A 22,419-nucleotide genomic window follows, 5' to 3' on the forward strand; every position below is an offset into this window, starting at 1 on the left:
TGTGTTAGAATCAGCCTATCATTTTTAGTGTACAGGTGCATGGTTGATATCAAAATGATGGAAATTGTCTAAACTTTGGGCAGGTATGTTTTAATGATGAAAGTTTGAAATTCTGGGCGAGAGACTACAAGGAGACAGGTGGTGATGAGGCCGCGAGTGACGTCCCCTTGGCGTTGCTAGGCACCCTTCCCAGCTGGCGGCATAGGAAGGCCCAGATTTTGACGGTCAATCTATGTAAAGATTTTTATGGCTTCTTTCTCACATACTGGGCCAGGTATGCACCAAAGTCTACTGGCCACGGAATGTTTGGGACTGAGAAGGCCCAGATTTTGACGGTCAATCTATGTAAAGATTTTTATGGCTTCTTTCTCACATACTGGGCCAGGAATGCACCAAAGTCTACTGGCCACGGAATGTTTGGGACTGAGCTACAGCGATAAACGTAAACATTGTCGCTTATGGAAAATTAATGAGGGTCTGTGGCCTGTTGGCGAAGTCTCAAACAAGCATCTTGAATATTGTACAATGCGCATGCAAACTGGCCAATGACGACGTCATAAACCTTTCTCTTCCACCAGAATACTTTTCTTGACTGCGGAAGGGATACGATACGAAGCAGAGGTATTCTGTATTTACATCGCGTGGCAGATATCATTCATTTCCAACGGGCACATCACAAGTTACTATTAAATGAACACGCTTTGCCTGATGACGTAAAGGTTTGGGACTTACTTTTGCCGTAACCGCAGTCCGCCACTCCCCCGGGTATCGCCGAGTTGCAGTCATCACCTTTCCATCCGGGGAGACAAGATTTGTGACCGTCAGAGCCACATGTGTAGTGACCTCTGCAGCTATCCTCTCCCAAACAGAACACCGAGCAGTTCGCACCGTAGTAATTAACATCACAGAACGCAGTCACCCTCAGTTCTAGCCTGAAAAATGGACATACAGCAGCATAACAGGTGTTAAGAAGGTCGCCTTTAGAGAAAGAGTCCCTACTTTCAATAGCTAGCTCCCCTGGAAATGTGGTGCTTTATGGACGTAGATCATATTTTCGTACCTTTTCTACGTTCCATTTCCTAGAGCTGAAAATACCAGGCGACACACACATTTGTTATTCAAGAACTGAACAATTAAGCGATTTGTGGTCACACGCTGGGACGCATGCACAGATTAAAATGTGCAACCTTCACCCTGCACGATCAAAGACATGAACTTGAAGAAGAAGTGCAACAACAACGTGCAATAGGGCTGCTCGACACAGTTAAAATACCTTTCTGCGTCCAACAAAATAAAGTGTTGTGAAAATCATAAACTATATTCGAGTTAAAGCAAACCATCTTCGACAATGTGACAACTGCCATTCTAATCACGAATAACCGTCACGTGACACTATTACGTTTGTAAGATTCTATTTCTAACTGTTCACGATGACGTTTAAGCTGTGGCACTGTGTACGTCCTTAGCACAGTGGCATAAGCACGGACTGGTAAACACTTGACGGTTTCCGTTATTCCATGATGTTACACAAGATTTCACTGCCACACAGTGTTCGTAGGTGAGAGGCAAGGTGGCTACACCAATACATACAAGCAAGACAGAAGGACCACAGCGCTATGAATTTACATGTAAAAAGAACCACTAGCTTCAAACGATACAATTTTATAAAGAACACATCTAAATTTGTGGATCAGCCCATTTTAGAATTTCGAGGGAAAATAAGTATGAGAAAGTGAAATATACTTACAAAGTAGCGTTCAAAGATCTGCGTCCTGAGATTTGACGAAGTGGAGCTTGCAACAGAGCGACGCTACGGTTATAGGCGACGTCAACGTTTGTTAGGTTGAGGACGTAGGTGTCGACGTTTTGCTCCATTCCTGAGTCGATGTCAGTGACGTTAACTCGAATCTCGAACGTGCTCTGAAGCAATGACATAATCTTTAATATTGCCATATTTCTTTCCTTTAAATTAATGTGCGGTATACCATTTATCAAGCAAATTTCTGAGATGAAACATAGTTTAAATGTCAGTTTTAATAACCACGTGACTTGTATTCCCACTCTAAAATGTTATATACATTGTTAAATTTTCCCGTAAACCTTTACTGAAGAAGGTGCAGTGGGGTGCATCAGATTCAGTAAGTATACGTTTACTTTTGTAAGATTTATCTTGACAAAGTTTTACAGGTCATGTGTAAACTTTTACTGAAATATTTACTCAAAATATGCAATGTGCAATATTACTTTTGCACGTGACAGTGCCTTAGTTCATCTTATAAGTGTGAAATGTTTACTATAAAAGGTAAACATTTACACAACGTGTGTAAAATATACACAGTAACGGCTGAACGGTTACTGGAAATTCTAACAATGTACAATGGACGTGATCGCTCAATATTTCACTGTTTATACAAGTTAGGTTCAAACTGTCAAACTGTCGGGCGTAACCATACAGAACAGTGACGTACGGAGGAAAAGAGTCCATCCCTTTGACCAACTTTTTGTTTGGCAGGCAATACTTCCCATTTTATCATTACAGCTCCGACTATAAACATTACGCCACTGATTACGTCCGGGACCTTAACAATGCGGTACCTTGATTTATTTATTAATTTATTTGCCTGTCTTTTGCCGCCACACATATAAGACTTTTTAACGATCTAATGCAACTATCCATTAATCTGCGAACCTGGAAGTTTGGAGTTGTTAACTCAAAATAGACCGTCTTTTAGTGCTATGGTCGTGGAAATAAAATATATATTTTATAGTCAATGAGCATGACAAGCTGCAATTTGAACTCGGCTTGCGAATATCCATTTCTTGTGCTTTGTGGTATTGGTTTAATCTCTAACCTTCCAAACGTTGAACTCAAATGAAACTTGACTTTCAGGAAAACTGTCTATCACATCAGAGTTCAGTGGTCCGTCGATCACATTCTGTTTTAAGAAACACTCGCTGAAAATACAATCAAAAGGCAGAAATAGTTATCTGACAAGCTAGTTATCTCCCAGGAAAGTTCCATTTTTGAAATGTATAAAATGTATTTTAGTTTGTGAACCAAATGATGGCATATAAATGGAATACTGAAAAGTGCCCTATCCCGTCCTGTGAAAGAGATAACTTTAAGCAGTTTAAGAATGGATCCTAGAACGGTTCCAACAGTTTTATTCTGAAAGATTTTGGCTGGCCTGGCTCACCAGAATTTGTCTCGCTTTTCCCCCTCACAATTGGGCCTGAGCGTCGTAATAAAAGTGAAATTTATCTAACTGAGTATGGTATTAAACCTTATCAAATATTCATTTGATTGGTATATTACGCCGCACTCAAGAATATTTCATTTATGTGACGTCGACCAGCATTATAGTGGGAGGAATTCAGCAACGCCAGGGGAAACACGAGCTGGATTTGAACTCACAGCGACCGAACTGGTGAGAAGCTTCTGAGTCATTGTTCGCTGGCGGTGGCGCTGATTCAACCGGCCAATTTAATAACGTCTAAGTCGTACATCAGAAAAACAGATGTTTACATATGGATATGGGTCAGGTAACAAACCAAGCCTATCTCTAGTGACAAATGGTCACAGTTTGGATCAGTGACTGCTTCGTCATAAAATATTCGAGCAAACAGAACTATGTAAGTGTATGGTGTATTAAAATACGAAAGCAAAGAGTAGTAAATATCACTATGTTAATATCTTACACGCCCAAGGTAATGTATATGTGTACATCTTGAAGGGCGTTCCGCTATCATATAACATTGGGCGTTGTCTTGCAAATAAGCCAGCCAATATTCCCCTTCAACAACTCACGCCCCCTATTGACATAAGATGGCAATGTCTAGAAATCGCGGTTGTCAAGTTTATCTGCTTGCATAAGCAAGGTGGTTTCACAGTGGCTACACCAGTGGAATGAGTCCTAGAGCTGGATACTATGGCAGAGTCTCATAGTCACATTTTCACCGCTATATATGATCTAAAGCTGTCAATTTATATCACATTAATATTTATCGCCATTAAATGTGAAGGAAAACTGCCGATTTCTATCATACTAAAATTTACCACCATTAAATATGGCTTAGAAATGCCCATAAATAATGTCTTAGCCTGTTAAACCTATTTGTATGCATGTGTATTATTGAACAAAAATACATTTACACGTTAGGAAAATGTGAGTGAGTGAGTGCTTGGGGTTTAACGTCGTACTCAACAATTTTTCAGTCATATGACGACGAAGGAATCCTTAGGTTGCATGTACGTGTAATGTGCCTCCTTGTTGCAGGACGGATTTCCAATGCTCTTTTATTTAGTGCTGCTTCACTGAGACGACTTACCGAAGGCAAGTAAGCCGCCCCGCCCGAGCCATTATACTGATACGGGTCAACCAGTCGTTGCACTATCCCCTTCATGCTGAACGCCAAGAGAGGAAGTTACAACTTCCTCTTTTAAAGTCTTAGGTGTGACTCGATCAAGGATTGATCCTGGATCTACCGGTCCCGAAAAAAATGTGAACAGATTTGTTGGATATGTAAAGATTTACACAACAAAAGAAATGAGTAAATGAGTCAGTGCTTCGTGTTAATCAAAAGAAATGAGCTACTGGGTACAGATGTTTGCATTGATTCACCACACTGAATTCTGGATACGCTTACCTGTTTTTTTCTGTTAGACAGAGCCGGAATCTGTGGTCGCATTGTCCCGTGCAGATGGAAGGATATCCATCACAACAATGACCATCGTCCAATTTACTTGTCGGATTTGAAAAACGGATCAAATCCATCTCTATTGTTCCTGTTCCTTCTACACGGAATATCTGAAGATAAGATAGTTAACATACCAGAAAATAACAATTAATTACAAAAACGTCTTATTTTCGAAGCTAGACATTAAATACAAGAGCAGACATGAAGCCTAGCTATATACGAAAGTGATGATCAAGAATTGCCAAGTCATGCATCGTTAAGGCATATGGTTTACCAATAAATCAATGCGCGAATCAATTGACTAAACTAGTATGTCCAATACTCGGCCTACTGGATTATTATGTAAATGCATATTTCATGTCGCATGCAGTTGTAAAGTCCACCTGGGTCCTCCGTGCCTCAGTTGGTTAGCGCGCTAGCGCACCGCAATGACCCAGGAGTCTCTCACCAATGCTGTCGCTGTGAGTTCAAGCCCAGTTCATGCTGGCTTCCTCTCCGGCCGTACGTGAGAAGGTCTTTCAGCAACCTGCGGATGGTCGTGGGTTTCCCCCTGGCTGTGCCCGGTTTCCACCCACCATAATGCTGGCCGCCGTCGTATAAGTGAAATATTCTTGAGGCGTAAAACACCAATCAAAAAAAAAAATAAATGTTAAGTCCACTCCCACCAAGTCACTGTTAATTATGCGATCTGGCGACCTTGAGAGTTGTTATTTCAAAATTAAGAGTTGCCTCAGACATTTATGGCAAAAACTGAAGTTTTGGAACAACACCACAGGCTGATTTTAGTTTAAAGCAGATTATAGTAATCCTGAGAGCAGATCTTAGCCAATTTAGCTTGAATTTTGATACAAGGTTCAAAACTGCTCTCGTTAAAAGAACATACGTGCGTATGTATGTATGCATGTATATTTTGACGTCGTACAGTCATTAGGTCTGTGTACATATACGGTGTCTCCTTATGGCAAGGCGTCTCCGTTCCGCCAAAGTGCTTCCTCCACTGAAGTATAATGGCGAAGACACCAGACATGACACCCTACCCAATCACAATGACTGACACCGGGACAACCAATCCTAATTTCCATGCTCTAACTTCTAAGAACTAAGCACAAAGCGAGGCAACAACAAGTAACATGTTTAAAGTCTTTAGTATGACGCGACTCAGGTTTGACCAAAGGTGTCCCGGTGTTAAGTCAGCTCAGGAAGTCCATAATGCAGTGACACAGTACTTTAGGGAATGGCTACCTACAAGGAAACGTTGTCGTGATACGACCACTGCAAAAATTTCCAGCAAGCCATGTTAAATCTTGCGCAAACAATTAGAGCAGGATTGCGCAACGTTTAAATAAATAGGAAGTTTGTTGCGATGAATCATACACAGGAGATGCAGTGAAGCAAGATGTAAAGGTTTCTGTCTTCATGGCTCTGCTGGGTTGAGTTTAATGTCGTCTCAAGAGTGTTTTACCTTTATGAATAAATGGAAGTGTTCGGAGTAAACCACTAACCTCTGGCAAGTAACTTAACGAACTTTCCATATGTGACATTTGACACATTTGACACATTTCACTCGTATGCACTCAAAAAATTAATCTGTTCATTTTAACAGAAAGTCTGTTATCTCAGTGATGCTAGAATGTATTCTGTTATTGCAGCAGATTAATTCTCCTAAATATGACGCACATATTCTATTTAATTCAACATAAAGATTGCACTACACTAACAGGATGTTATGTTGAATCTGACAGAATATTGTGTTGTAATAATTAAATACATTCTAGCTTCACTCACACAACATACTTTCTGTTAAGTTTAATAGATTAATTATTTGAGTGTGGCAAGCTTAAAGCGTAAGCCACATTGGTGGAAGGCTAGTCGACGAATTTCATGGAAGATTATATCTAAGTAGTTGTTGATACAAGCAACGTTGCTCCCTTATTACCATCGATGTCATTAGAACGTGGAAAGGTGTGGACAGGAATGTAAAAAAAAAAACAGGCTGGGACTGAATGCGTTTGGCAAGAACGAATATTAAATATAATATTCTTAGACAGAATCATATGCTGACAAAAGCTATCTCTGTCTCAAAAAAGAGAAAAAAGACAAGAAGCAGAGATGAAAGTCTACTTGTGAATTTGTGTCATGACGGAAAAACGTTTGTTGCAAATTGTATCCAGGCATTTTGAGGTTTTCATTGTTTAACATCGTTAAAATGATAGCGTATTTAATTAGTTATAGTACTTTGAATGAAAGCAGATTGATCCTGTGAAGATTCCTATTTTTGGCACTCTGCGTTATCATGTTTCGAAATCATAAAACTCTGAGAATAATCCAAAAAACAAAGACCAAAATGCTACACCTATGAATGGTAACTTAAACATATCTGTCCAGGGTAGGGATGCCAGGACTCATAAGCGTATGTTTTGGGTTGTTCGTGGTATTTTTCTGTTATTTCAAGTCATTTTTTTATGAGTCAAGACATGTGGTCAACAAGTAATGAGTAGTGTGGGAACTCTATACCCGGCTGACTAGATGAAGAGCGGTGGAAATCCGTTCTACAACAAGGAGGCACATTAGATGCACTCAAAGGACTCCTTCGTCGTGACATGACTGAAACATTGTTCGACATTAAACCCCAGCACTCACTATAATCGACTGTGTAGTATAAATCATTGTTAACTTTTGTGGACAGCGATTGCAATACTTACTTAATACAGATATTCATGGTTCTGGGCATTGCATACGACATTTACACTTCATGAAGGCGGTCTAAAGTTAATAATGGGTTTTGGACAAAAAGCAATATGGCCTCATGGCTGATGGCACCTAGCTATAAACAACAGATACATGTAGCTGCAGACGTGGCCATAATATCTGTGATTTTCATTCTCATGTCGAAGTGCTCGTGGCAACACCTCGAAGATTAGCAGTAATAAAGGATAATCCAAACACTTTCTTAGCGTTAAGGTGTTATCACTTATTCATTCAAACATTTTCAATAGAAATTCATGCCTGAATGGCTTTAGCCCATATCAATTATGTTTTGGTATGAACTCAAGGTAAAAGTAGAGTTTCAGAAAACGCAATCCTATGTACGGTTTTTTTTCTCCTTCAGGGTAATTTCCTGCTGATCTAAGTACACAACATTCAAACAAGGCATAATTATCATTATTGTTTCTGGCTATTTATCCGATGGTAACTAATTTTCGCTCACAATAGCTTTTGGCTTCACAGGGTATACTCTTTTTGATTTTCACACCAACTAATCCACGCGATACTCAACTATCCCAGCACTCATGGTAATACACAATGTCTACATGTATAGTATTGTACAGTCATCACGTAGTCTCTGGAAATTTACATTAAAAGGAAGGTAAACTTCAGCAAGAACCTAGAAGCAGCACAGAGGTTAGTCCATTTCACACTTCACAATTTGATCCTTGGTCATTTTTCGTCGTATTACATTTTCATGGGTTGAATCCCATTCTGGGACAAGGAATTTTCAAGATCACCATTCTTCCATCTCCAGGCCTTGGTTTGTGTAAGCAGTCGATTGTGTTCTCTTGTGTGGTGTTACATGAAATTCAATGGAGACCATTTACCTCTCACCTATATAGCATAGCTCACAGATGGAGAGTTTGTCGATAACTCTCCAAATGTCGGTGACCTCCTCCGGGGCACCCTTTCCTCCACCCATAAAACTGGCCGACATGGTGGGAGTGAAAATCCTTGACTATGGCGTTAAATAGCCAGGGGATATATAAGTAAATCGCACACCGATTACCTCGGAAAGTTGGTTATAACCACTCACAGACATTTTATATCACCTGATACGATTTTTCACACGTAGTGATAAAGCCCATTTGTGCTGTGACGGCAAAGCATAATAGCTTTGAACTTTTATTGTGGCTTATGAGCTGAGATGGTGCGGGGTGGGCTGCGGAGATTGCCAATAACCAGTATTAATATGTTGGTGAACATTTAAGGCTTTTAAATTAATCGCCTCAGTTAGGAACCGTACCGTGCTTATTTTTAGACAGAGGGACAAATGACAGTATTTACAGCTTTATTTTGATTGGTTGAAATCTAATTGCTGAGATCAAGGCTCCTTTCAAGTCTAATGAAAACACAACGAGGAACGTGACTTGAGACCGGAGATCGGCGAAAAATTACCGCTATGCAAACAGGTCTCCGTACGATTTGATCAAGAATGATTTTACCTGGTGACAAGCTTCATGGCTGATAACGGTAGCTTTGCTGGCTTTATCTAAAGACGCTATTTATTTCAATGTTGCTTAATGTCAGGCTCAAGAATTTTCCATTTTTATGATAGCAGTCCCTTTATGGGTGAAGGAACTAAACTGGAAGACACGGGAAAAACCACCGACGTTTGATAAGCTGGTATCCACGTGGTATGCGCATGGTCAACGAGCGTTATACTACACCAACGACCACGTGCGAGCGCCGTCTACCGCTTATTGTCACAACGGCTTCACAGTCTTCCAGCAACCTACGGATGGTCCTGAGTTTCCTCCCACCATAATGCTGGCCGCCGTAGTATAAGTTAAATATTCATGAGTATGGCGTAAAACACCAATCAAATAAATAAATAACAAACAACAGTGAAAGCAAAAAATTTTCCTGTTTGAATTTTTATTTCGTGTACTCAATGGATTGAATGGCATGCCCCTGTAACCACTAAATCATAGCCTGTTAAACACGTTATTGCATCATAGTTAAAAAAGCCAGCGTGTTATTCAGTGTGTACCATGCCCATGTCTGTGGGCCGTTCACAACATACTCCTTACATACATCAATGCTACCGATGAAATCTTTTTGATAACGCCATATAACATGATCCTAACGGACAACTGAAGCAATTTTATCAATGAATACTGATTGCAGGTCATCAGTGCACATCAAGTCTAAACTTGCCTATACATGTGTTGAACAGGCTCCAGTGGGCAAGCTTGTCTAGTGGTGGCATGGATGTAAAGGGAGAGTAGAGACGCATTGTGTGGGCTTGTTTATTTATTTATTTATTTGATTGGTGTTTTATGCCGTACTCGAGAATATTTCACTTATACGACGGCGGCCAGCATTATGGTGGGAGGAAACCGGACAGAGCCCGGGGGTAACCCACGATCATCCGCAGGTTGTTGGGGAGGCCTTCCCACTTACGGCTGAACGTTGTGTGGAGAACAGAGCGCAAATCTGGCTGTCTCATTTGTAAAGACCCTATCACTATTTCCGACCGGGTCAATTGGGCTGCAGTTAAGCCCCGTGTTGAGATTGTTTACATCGCTGAGTCTTTACGTCAGGAGGTTTGGCCGATGGTGATGACTCTTTCCTGGTTTCGCTCGTTTCCTTTCACCCGTTAACCTATAGCCACATTCGTACAAATGTACATATTTATGTGAAAACGGCACTAAACCCTAGCTGTAATAATGCAGTAAGGTTTGTGGGTCGGTGGATTACTTAATGCCAGTCAGGTACTCTTCGCCTATAAACCCGGCGACCGTCATTCAGGTGAAGCTTGTATAAGAAATTAACAAAAAAGGTGTCTACCTGCACAGCTAGTTTCCCATGTATGCTAAAGAGCTGATCTATGCACGCTTCATTCACAGTTATCAACAAATGGATAAGATGTGGAGCGAATAGGCGCATGTCGAAATGTAATGCAAAAACCATGTCTTTGGCGATTATCACACTAATCAAAACATGAAGTGGTTTGCCGACTGACAAAACAAGCGCGAGGAAAGCTGGTATCGATCTGTTCGATTTCTGATTATTATAACCACTATCGCTAATATAATCACATCAGATGTCTGTTCTATAGGCTCGGTGAATTAGCTATACACATGAACAGTGCCTGGGAATCATTTACCTATTAAAATTTCTGCATGTTTTCGCCAAGTTATAGTACTAAAATGTTGCCGAGGGGCGTTAAGTTATAACCATCAATCACTCATTCATAAATGTTAAAACAGAGGTCGTACATGAAGTAGTCGTCCGGATGACCTACTTCGTTTTGCACCTAGCAATTATGCTTTTTGTAAAATCAGTTTTCAGGCTGATCGCCGCTGGACGTCTCCATATATACATGGTGATTATCAGTAGTATAGCCATGGCCATACAAGGTCGGCTTTCATGTGCACGAAAACTAAGGTCAAATATGTTATCTCCTAAAACATCTGTATGATAATGATAATAAAAAGACGCACTATACGTTAACACCACTTTACCACATGATTTGATTTCATTGCCAGTGTATTCTTCTAGTAGCCAATTCATATGTGTGTCAATATAAGCTACACAGTAGCTGTTGTGATTTGTTGTTGTTGTTCCAGTTTATACTATAAACGTGTGATGTTTGATAAAAATGAAAATAACAGTTAACATATTAACAACATACAGAACACGGAATTTGTAATACAACTCACCTGATACCAAACCAGTAGTAATCCAATTAACATGGGCAACTCCATCTCGCTGAAGTAGGCTAATAACGATGTGCTTTGGCGATTCTGGAATAAAGCACCGTTTCTTACAAGTGCACCATGATTGCCAAGTTCAGGAGCACGTGGCTGAGTTACTGTAAATTTGATGTAGGACGCGCGTGCGTTAACAACGGTATATATACTTTCGCAAAGGCCCGTTACCTATCAAATGAATTGAAGTCCGCCTGTAAGTGCTGGTATCTTGATATTTATCAGCATGTAAACCAGCCCCACCCGATCGTATAGCCAAATACCATTCGATCTACAGAACACTACGCGCCGAATTCTTGGTTGGTGGTGAGGTAGGGTACCGGCACCATGTTGACAGGTAAACTATGTCGACACACACACGTACGACATCCTGATAAAACGCCTGACCCTATTTAATGTTTCACCCCGCCCTTCTAAATCCTGACAAGGTGCACCACTTATATGAAATATGGTCGCTCCTTGTCTCCGAATCAACACTGCAAACCCACTGTACAAGGTATTGTATGTTGAACCATCCTTATGAATGGACCTGTGTTCCTTAATGGAAGGTGAATCTTTTTGAAAAAAAAAAATAAAGAAAAAAAAATCGAAGCAAGTAACAACTCAACACTAAAATAATAATGTTGTGATTTGCAACACATCAATGTTGGTATATTAAGCTACACGGCCAGTTTTTGGAAATCATGGACAAAATTAACTAGACAGTTAAAGAGGAAATGTCTACTTACCGTCTAAGTCTGTGTTAAATGAACATACATAAACATGTTAAATTTCTATTATAAGGTGATGTCATTTAAACACTTGTAGTGATAAAACTCTCAGTGTTAGCGTAAAATGGTTGTAAGAAAAAAAAATGAAAAGAAAATGTATTTCATAAATGTGCGTGTATGTAAATGTAAACGCCTGGCTTCTAGCAATCTAGAGATGGTCGTGGGTTTCTTTCCAGCATAATGCTGGAGTATTCTTGAGTACTACGAAAAATAAATAATAAATAAATAAATAATTTATGATTTATATCATTTAAACGTATCTCCTCTGGTATTTGTTGTTATAGGTTATGACAATGTCCTCTCTATTCAGTAGTATAACTGAAAGAGCGATGACCCACATTGTTTGGCATACCAAGTGTGCTAAGTGATCAAGGCATGAGAAGATAGAACTATGTCAACATAAGGTCGAGGTATTGGGCAAAGCGGAGTTTTCGTGTGGCAGTATCTGTATATAGTGACAATCGTACGTAAAGCTTGTATTAAAACACTTGCAGAGGGGAGGGTTGGTGGGTGGCGGGACGAGGGATTGTTGAGCATGAGCTACCTACTCTATATGCCGTAATACAGGCCGGGTTGACCAGGGGTGGGGCGATAGGGTTATACCAGACGATGAGTAAATACTGGAAGGGACTGAGGTCTATTCAGAAACACGGGCGTTCAAAGATAATACTGTATCCGGTTATATTAAGCTATTTTAAGGAAAATATGTCGACATACACCGGAAACTTTAAAACCAAGTCAATCAAGTACAATTCCTTCCTAACAAAGACATATTTGGAGGTCTCTGTCGCAATGGCCCAGGAGCCTCTCACCAATGCGTAGCTATGAATTCAAGTCCGGCTCATGCTGGCTTCCTATCCGGCCTTACACAGGAATATCTGTCAGCAACCTGCGGTTGGTTGTGGGTGTTCCTCCGGGTTTTGTACGGTTTCCTCTCACCATAACAATTGACGCCGTCAATAAATGGCTATTTTGCTTTCCTGCATCATTTCCTGTCTAATTAAGTTCGTTCAAAACCGATAAACCCCTTGAACTGCCTTAGGTATCCGTTTTTTTTATTTTCTTAAAATTTATTTATTTATTGTCATACTGCTTTTATAATTTTTGCTGTCATAACTATATCTGAATTTTACAACAGCAGTCAATTAGCTACATATACAGTAACTGGAGGAAATCGGTCAGACAAGAGAGCATGAACACGACTGGCCAGATGTCTGTCTATCTTACCAATATAAAGTTCACGTGATTCAACCGCAAAGTAGCTGGATTGTAGCACGTGATTTCATTGCATAAGACCTGATCAACAAAATGGTGGCCATTGCGGACTTGTTTTCATGTTTGCTTAAGAAATACGACGGCAAGACAGCATTCTGACGAATCATAGACCAATGAAATCTAATAAATTGCAATTAACACCATTCCAGTTTTACGCCATGGTGTGTGGGGTATCCGTTGGTGGAAGGCATGTGGCCTGCAATGAACGTTTGACTGCGCAATTACACACTAATTGCCAACTATCACACTGTCGTATTTATTTATTTATTTATTTGATTGGTGTTTTACGTACTCAAGAATATTTCACTTATACGATGGCGGTCAGCATTATGGTGGGAGGAAACCGGGCAGTGTCAGAGGGAAACCCATGACCATCCGCAGGTTGATGACAGACCCAATAATATCAATTAACCAAAGAGCCAATATCATTATAACAAATGAATACGAAGTATGGTGTAAAACACCAAATAAACGAACCAGCGATTACGTTTTGTGAAAACATGGAAATCGTAATCACATTTTGTTCAAATATCAAATAGATCCGAGATGCCATCGCCACATACATATATATATATATATATATATATATATATATATATATATATATATATATATATATATATATATATATAATTTATTGTAACCCGTTGAAATTGTATCTGTGTATACAGTAGTAAACTGGATCGGGTGTCAACTTTACAAACTTTACATAGAAGGGGTCCATGACCACGACTGTCAAGCTCCTCTTTTGTGTTCTTTCATCTCTTTCTAGAACATACATTAGTATACCACGAAGCCTTTGGTCTCAGTTTTGCAACAGACAATTAAACATGTTGTCGCTGATAATCAAAAAGTATAATTATAAATAACAGGATGAATACTAGGACACAAAGTTGAAAAATAAAGGCAGTAACTGTATACGCAAGCGATTGGACAAATTTTTAACGGCAAAACAAATGCATTTGAGGCACCAGGCAGCAGCAAAGCTGTGATTATTTCAAATCAAATTGAGTCAAAGGTTTTTACAACATAAATATCAGCTATGGAAAGTTAAAGCGACGTGACATCAAGAAGGTACATTTGTAACTGCGTAGTACATGTTAGACGTTTTTGTATTGAAAGATGAAAGATGAGAGAGGACAATGCATAGACCATTTCATTAGCTGTGGAATGGCATTGTCGTACAAAGCAACAACATCGCCTCTAGTCCTGAACCCTTTGGCCGGAGTGCTTATCTCAGCTGACGGTTTTTTTTATAAACTTTGTTACAATGAGGCCATTCATGGGAATTTTCAATGTTTTGGCGGCAAAACTGACTGTCTTACAAGTCTGAAGAGCGCGGTATAAGTTTGTTCTTCAGTTCCCCTCAGTATAAGGCCATTACGCTATGTACAGAGATATGTTTGTCCACAACGTAGGGAATGGTATTAAAATACCATGGATTGCCTGTTATTGATAGTAGGTGAAAACTAATACATATAATGATTAGATTAAAACAATGACATTGACCATGTCAGCTTTATGACAGCATGTGCCATTTTAGTCATTATTGAAAACTTTCGACAGCTACTCTTCATGAGAATTTGCCAACATTGCGTACTTTTTTTTAGTTCTTTAGGTGGTTTATGTTTAGTGTGTTTTTTTGGCGTATATGTTGGCCTTGCAATTACTGACACGGACATCCTGTTTGGTTGCCTAAATTCCTGGAGAAATTACTACATACATACAATGGTGAATTTTAGTACTGTGTACAGCCACGCTGGACTGATATAGAAGTTATCTCCCTTGAAATGAAATGACAACACACCTGTACTCAAACATAAGCGTGTGGCAGTATATAGGCCTATGTGTCATATCCAGCACTGCCTTACAGAGCAACGAAATGACCTCCAGTACTAAATCCATTGACCGAAGTGCTTGTCTAAGCTGACAGTTTTATTTTGAAAACCTTGATGCCACGAAACCATTCATGGGAATTTCCAAAGCCTTGACGGCAAAACTGAGAGCCTTCAACGTCAGTGCACCATGTACGGAAACATATTTGTCCAAGACGAAAGGAACGGTATTAAAACATTTCCGTACATGTGATTGAAGAGATAAACACAGACGCTTCTACACCTGTTGCCTTTGCTTCTTTTTCTTCGAGCTTTTCTACAGAGCTCCTACAATAACCTCATCAGATTAGACAGTGACCGCCTTAAACCCTGAAGCCATTATCTATAGTTACATTGTTACCTGTTTTTGACACCACTCACTCTCTTACTGTATATATGTTGTCTTGTATCTCTGTATGTTCATAAGGTTTGATAACGGTGTAAGAACCCACATCGAAACGTCGCCAACACAATAAATCCAGGAGTTGTTATCCATAAGTAATGCCTCTGTCACTCTATACCACCCCAGCTCCTAAATGCCTCTGAAAGAAGTCGGGGAACATTTAATTTGATTTATTCAAAATTATATGACATACAAAAATGATTGAAGGTAAAAACAACAAAAATACAATAAGATCACGAAAAAGCATGAAATAATGACGGAATAAAGCTCTTAAAGAGCTTGTACTACCTCATTACAGGAGATTTAATTACATGGCAGGACAGTGGACGTGATATAACATATTAGTCAGACAGTTATCCTTTTCTTAAAATAGTGCGCCTTAGTAAATAGAACATCGTGTGTGGAAAATACCAGCCTAACTGTAAGATAAGTTATTAATCTGTATTTGTTAAATGATACATGAAAAGGTACTGTGAAACGGAGATTATGGTTTTAAGGAAAATTAAAGAGATAACAAAAAAGGAAATTTCTTTCAATTTTTGTGCCTTTTTTATATTTCTTGATAACTCCTCTATTTTATGCATATTGGCTTCCCCGAGGCCTGGTCCCTGCTGGTGGACTAAACATCCTCGAGGCCTGGTCCCCGCTGGTGGACTAAGCCTTCCCAAGGCCTGATCCCTGCTGGTGGACTAAGCATCCCCGAGGCCTGATCCCTGCTGGTGGACTAAGCATCCCCGAGGTCTGGTCCCTCTGGTGGACAACGTCCTCGAATCTTGGTCCCTGATAATGGGTTAAGCGTCCTCGAGTCCTGGTCCCTGCTGGTGGACTATGCGTCCTCTAGGCCTGACGGTAGACTATGCGTCCTGGAGTCCTGATCCCTGCTGGTGGACTAGGTGTCCCCGATGCCTGGTCCCTGCTGATGGAGTAAGCGTCATCGAGTCCTGGTCCCTGGTAATGGACTAAGAATCCCCGAGTCTTGGTCCACGCTGGTGGACTAAACATCCCGGAGGCCTGGTCCCTGTGGATGGACTAAGCATGCCCGAGGCTTGGTCCCTGCTATAGGACTAAGCATCTCTAAGGCCTTTTCCCTGCTACTGAACTAAACCTCATCGAGCCCTGCTCGCTGCTGGTGGACTAAGCATCCCCGAGGCCTGGTCTCTGCTTGTGGGTTAAGCCACAAGTATGCCCCAGGCCCCTGCTGTTGGACTAAGCATCCTCGAGACCTGGTCCCTTCGCATTGATTTAATGGCATTGTATGTAAGGTGGGATGACCAGTGACGTCTCATTTATTGCAATTATCCTCAGGATATTCATTTTTCTTACCTAATTCTGCGTATGCCATGGTGCTAGAGGGCGTGAATTTAGCTAATTTGCAAGCATTTACATGAACAGTTAGATTAAAATCCTAAGTAATGTAAACTGAGAAGAGGCCGTATTTCACCGGTTAGGTGTGACAATTTAATACCAACTTTCATCCTGGCATCGCTGGTTTGGTTTTTACTCTTTGGTTTGTGCTGTAAAGTAGAATTCTGCTGCTTAACTCAGTATGCCCCAGGCCCGTTCTGATTTTAATACACTGGCGTCAAACATTCCTTGCACCTTTAAATCATGGAAAACTGTTGACTGCTTCTCTTTGGATGAATCCGTCTAAATTTCTTAAGTTATATGCTTTTTTTTTTATTTATATGCATGTTTAAGATAACACTGATAAAGGTGTATATCATAATATATATACATATATACTTGACAAATTTTAAATGACCCACTACTTGTTAAGTGATTGTTCACATCTTTTACTGGCAGGATTGGCATTCGTCTGTGATATTGTCGGACTGCATAGAAACAACATGTATTTTTTCACTCCTGACAGAAACATTTATTTACAAAAAAAACCTTTCACATTAAAATTCTTTGTCAATTGTAAAGTTATTTATTTTTTGTACGCCATAAACATGCTCATGCGAAATTCCCATATTCTGAAATATTCAGAGAAATGAAGAAAACCGGAGAGAACTGGATTTGAATAGACAAACGTTTTAGGTGTGATTTTCCAGCCAATTTGTCTGCCCAGTGAACCCATTAGACGACATGGATATTCAGTCAAGACATTTTGACGAATGTAAAGTCACAATGACTTTTAACTAAAAGTCATAACTTTTAACTTTTTATTGGTTATATTTCTTTCCTTAACTTTTTGTTTGCGCCGTAAAGGTAATGTTTGTGCAGGGTGATATATGAACGATTTTGCACGTAAATCCTTGTAGATTACAATGTGATTGTACTACGTGCAATACAATTTTTGGCCACAAAGTCAGATCTATGGGTTTGTTTCATTTTGCAAGTAAGCTGAGGTCAAATTATATGATATCAGCACTGCTTGTTAGAAAATCTAAAAAAAATTATTTTACTCAATAAAACCTTGGTCTAATTTTGGAAAAACAGCTTAATTTACTTTAGAGTTGCTTTCTTTAATGGTTTCACCATGTCAACAATTCGCTTGTTACCATGGTTGGCTTGTAAAAATACTTCTATGTACGACATCTATTTCGAAAATCTCGCTTTTACCGATAATTTAAAAGGGTGGTGGGAGCTCTTATATACCGAGAGTGGACACGGATATACGGTCTAACCGCGCATGTCACGTGATAACTATTTCTATCACAAGACATCGAGCTTATACGGTTATGAAAGCTTTTAACTTGTTAATGTCAGGTAGAAACGTTAGTTAGTTTGAAATATATATACGGGGGTACTATGTATACCGGGGGAAATGTGGGTCATGGCATGTGATTGTGGCAATCGGAGTGGAATAAGCATGCAGGGATTTGCCAATGAGCTACAGGCTACGGCATGGAGAGTAAAACCAGACAGTCGACGCAGTGATGACGTTGTGACGACAAATGGTCACACGAAATCGCAGAAATCTGCCTTCTTAAACCTCCGCTTTAACGTCAGAATTTCACTTTAGCTGTTCAAGTAAATCCTTACATAGTAGAAATTTATACACTCTCTTCACCATATATTTAGTAGAATTAGGTAAAACAAAATGCAGTGATATTTAATACAACATGCATGTTAGACGACACTGGTCTAAAATTACTCAAATGCTGTGTTGTCATTAGTTTTCATAAACAATAACATGGGAACAATGCAAAGGATAAGGACCCGGTTACGCACTGTAATGTTATCTGCCAATCGCGCTGTTTGTTTTGAAATATAAACCGTCATTGGTTATAAAAACCAAATGAAATGTTTGGGCATCATTACTTTTATAATTGTCTTCACGTCTTTCATACATGAACAAATTTGCCATCTCTACTCTTTATCATCTACACGATTCTCCTGAGACCTGCTTCGTGCAGTCATTGGCAAACCCATGCCAGGTTCATTTTTCTAGAACTCTACCGAAGCATCGGTAAAACCCATCACATAGTGTCGCCTCATTGTGACAAATTGCCCGACGTGTGGAGCGCAAATGAAACCAGGGCAACCTCTCTGACCATATGGCGGAGTTATATCCGCCAAAGTACACAATTAAATAAATAACACTGTCCCCTGCGTTTTTGACGTTAGTGGCAAGTTAAACAAAATCGGAAATGTCACAAAGCAACAATGCTTAGTGCATGTATACAAATAAATAAATAAATAAATAAATAAATAAATAAATAAATAAATAAATAAATAAATAAATAAATAACAAGCGAATGGATTGTGAGCTTGATATCAACACTATGCGTAGTCCAAATATAAATAAATCCAATCCAGAAAATGTGCATTACTTCAATGTGAAAAAAAAGGAATGCGTCCTGAGTTGCGCTCACAGCTAATCTTGATTAATAAAGAATAATACTCTATTTGTTCAAGATAAGTAGGAAGTACTTACTTAGTAATGCTGATGTTTTCTGAGATGCAAACAATCAATTGCATGGGAAGATGTTTGATACCACTTATATTATCTGTTTCATTATTTCTACTGGGTGTTGGCGAATCTTTTGACAGTCATGTATTACGAGAGAGCAATGGTCATTCCGACAAAGCTGAACTGTAATCGTGTAGTGCCCAAAGCAACTAACCATTACGCTGGTGGACAAATTAAACGGACTTCGACATGAGTGCATTATTAGCTGGAAGGTACATTGTCCTAGTCAGAGAAGAAATGGGTAATTATCCAATAGGACCAATAGTCGCTTTTACACAAAGAGCATTCAGACTGTAATAAGCCATATCCACAGGTACCATTACATGGTATTTTCGTCGGCCTGTGTATAATTACAACTAAATCACAATCGCCTATATAACGGTAAAAACACCATAGATATTTCAGCAAATTTATACTTCTTTTTCTGCACAAAATAATCTGTGCGAAATAACAGCAGGGATTGCAAAAAAAAAAAAAAAAGGAAAAGCAAAAAGAAAGGAGAAAAAGAAAAGCACCACCAAATACTGTGGCTACCCAAGAAACGCGTGAAAGAAGTGGTGTCACGCAGTGAAAGATCTTTGAAAACCTGTATAAGCCAAGTGATGCCAAGGTCAGTGCTCTTTGCCAGTTTTAACTCATTAATGTAAGTACCAATGCACTGCGATCAGCCGAGAAAGCAGACAATTTAATCTACCAGCCTTCTACCTTGTTCTCTTCACAACTCATTGCTTTCGTCAGTGTGAAGCTGAGCAGAACGTGTCTTCATCTCTACTGCATGCATGGATGTGTGTGTGTGTGTGTGTGTGTGTGTGTGTGTATGTATGTATGTATGTATGAGCTTATGTGTGTATGTATGTATGTATGTATGTATGTATGTATGAGTTTATGTATGTATGTATGTAGGTATGTATGTATGAGTTTATGTGTGTATGTATGTATGCTTTGGGTTTACCGACGAGGAGTCATTATATGACTAAATCTATAGGAGCCTGCGCTGGGGATGTCAACCATGACATCTCTGCGGGCGCCACTGAGAGTAACTAAGACTTACAAAAATGCCTCAAAAATGGGAACAAAAAGCTTTCTTTTTTGGCCTCATTTTCTTCATGTCCCCTAAATCCATAGTCTTCAGAGTTCCTTTTCTTGTATTTTTACATCAGAAATGGCTCCGTGAATTGGGCGACAGTGTTGTTTTTCGACCACGATCACGAAGAAGAAGGAGACAAAGCGATATCTTTCATGGAAGATGTATTAATAATTTTCAAGATAATAATGGTGAAAAACACACACGGAAACCAACGATACATTCTCGAAAGCTTTGACCATGTTCTTTATCCCCCTGATTGATATTTTTGAACAATTATGGTATACTACAAGGTTGAAAAATACTTGTATTTATTTAACTGTTTTGGATTATATAGTGTACAAAAAGCGATTAAAAAGTGACATGTTTCAGGGCATACATATCATAATCCATATGATAAATTTTAGTTTATGTAACGTTGTGCAGAAAAACGCATTGTGTAGTGGAAATAAGCTAATAATTGCCACCTGTGATGGAACTTTGATGCATGTACGAAAGGATATTTCACTCAAAAAATTAATGTGTTAAATTTGACAGAAAGTCAGTTATCTGAGTGATGCTATAATGTATTTTGCTATTGCAGCGGATTGTTCCGTTAAATATAACACACATATTCTCTTAATTCAACATAACAATGTTATTAGAGTAACGGGATATTATGTTGAATGTGACACAATGTTGTGTTATAATGTAACAGAATACATTCTAACATCACTCAGACAACAGATTTTCTGTTAAATTTAACAGACTAATATTTTGTGTACTGTTGTCGGGAATTTCACAAATGTACTAATTGTTTTCAGTTAAGCTTTAAATCCCGTTTAATCAAACTAAAATGCTGAGCGGTCTAAACTAGAATATCCTCTGTTTGCTTTTGTACTGTCGTCTATCAGAAAGTTTGTCCTATACTTGATAAGCTGTACACAGCATATATCTATGTACGGTCACCACAATGACTACAGGTTGCCACATAGTACCGTGCAGTCTTAAAACTTATTTACACGCCAGTACTGATTAGTGAACGCACCATAATGCACGAATACTACACAGTACTGTGTGGTTCACAATTTCTGTGTGCTCTTTGAAACATCCCTCGTTTTCTAGTTGAATATTTTTTGTTGAGTTGCCATTACATGTGAAATTTTGAACAGCTTTTGCACAGTACTGGCCAGTTTTTAGATTTTTGTGATCGATTTTTGTGATCGACATTGAGAAAGACAACAGCAATATTTCTGAAACAAAAGCCGTAAAACTGTAAATACATAGATAAATATAAAGCGCCGTAAGTAAATATGCATGGATTAGGTATAGAATGACGTTTTTATAAGGGAACAGTTTTCGAAACTGATCATTTTATGGTAAATAAATGTATCATTAGTTTGATATATTGGCCAGACAATGGTATCATTTTTGTTAATTATCCCCTTCTGAGATTAGATGAAGGTTTTAATTGTCCTAAATAGAACAAATGAAAGAATGTCCCAGCATGGGAAAGTTAGATATATCCGTAAACACTCTCAGAAGCCATGACGATGAAAGCATTGCTCTGTTGTATTGGTTACGCACCCCTGTGGACGGACAGCCATATATGTTCTACACCGGAACCATCTCCAACATGTCCAAAGAAAAAAATATCCGGAGAGTCGTCAGGGATCACGAAACCATTGTCTACATCAGGAATATCCCACAACCCTGGAGCAGAAAACAAAACAACATCAATGACCGGGCAATAAACGATTAGCTCTTATTTACAAAATCAATTCCGATTTGCCCGTCGGCAATTATAAATTTAGCGATGGTTGGTTTGACGGGGACTTGGCGGTTTTCCTTTGACTTCGTTCGCTCGTGTAATTGGATTTTTTGAAGTTCCGGTAGACTGTAGAGATAATGAATCCGGCCAAAAATGGCACG

The 22,419-nt window shown here is 39.2% G+C and overlaps 1 protein-coding gene across 1 annotated transcript in view; it reads right to left on the reverse strand.

Moving 5' to 3' along the window:
• The window catches only part of LOC135470609 (uncharacterized), a 23,883-nt gene extending 12,391 nt beyond the window's left edge, over positions 1 to 11,492 (reverse strand). Inside the window, exons 1-4 of the mRNA XM_064749646.1 lie at positions 11,136 to 11,492; positions 2,853 to 4,808; positions 1,748 to 1,920; positions 733 to 932 (exon numbers count right to left, since the gene is read on the reverse strand). Of these exons, the coding sequence (XP_064605716.1) occupies positions 733 to 932; positions 1,748 to 1,875 (328 nt within the window). The 5' untranslated portion in view covers positions 1,876 to 1,920; positions 2,853 to 4,808; positions 11,136 to 11,492. The remainder of the gene's footprint in view (positions 1 to 732; positions 933 to 1,747; positions 1,921 to 2,852; positions 4,809 to 11,135) is intronic.
• Between the last annotated feature and the right edge of the window lie 10,927 nt (positions 11,493 to 22,419).

This window comes from Liolophura sinensis, chromosome 7 (assembly GCF_032854445.1).
Source record: "Liolophura sinensis isolate JHLJ2023 chromosome 7, CUHK_Ljap_v2, whole genome shotgun sequence".
Lineage (NCBI taxonomy): Eukaryota > Metazoa > Mollusca > Polyplacophora > Chitonida > Chitonidae > Liolophura > Liolophura sinensis.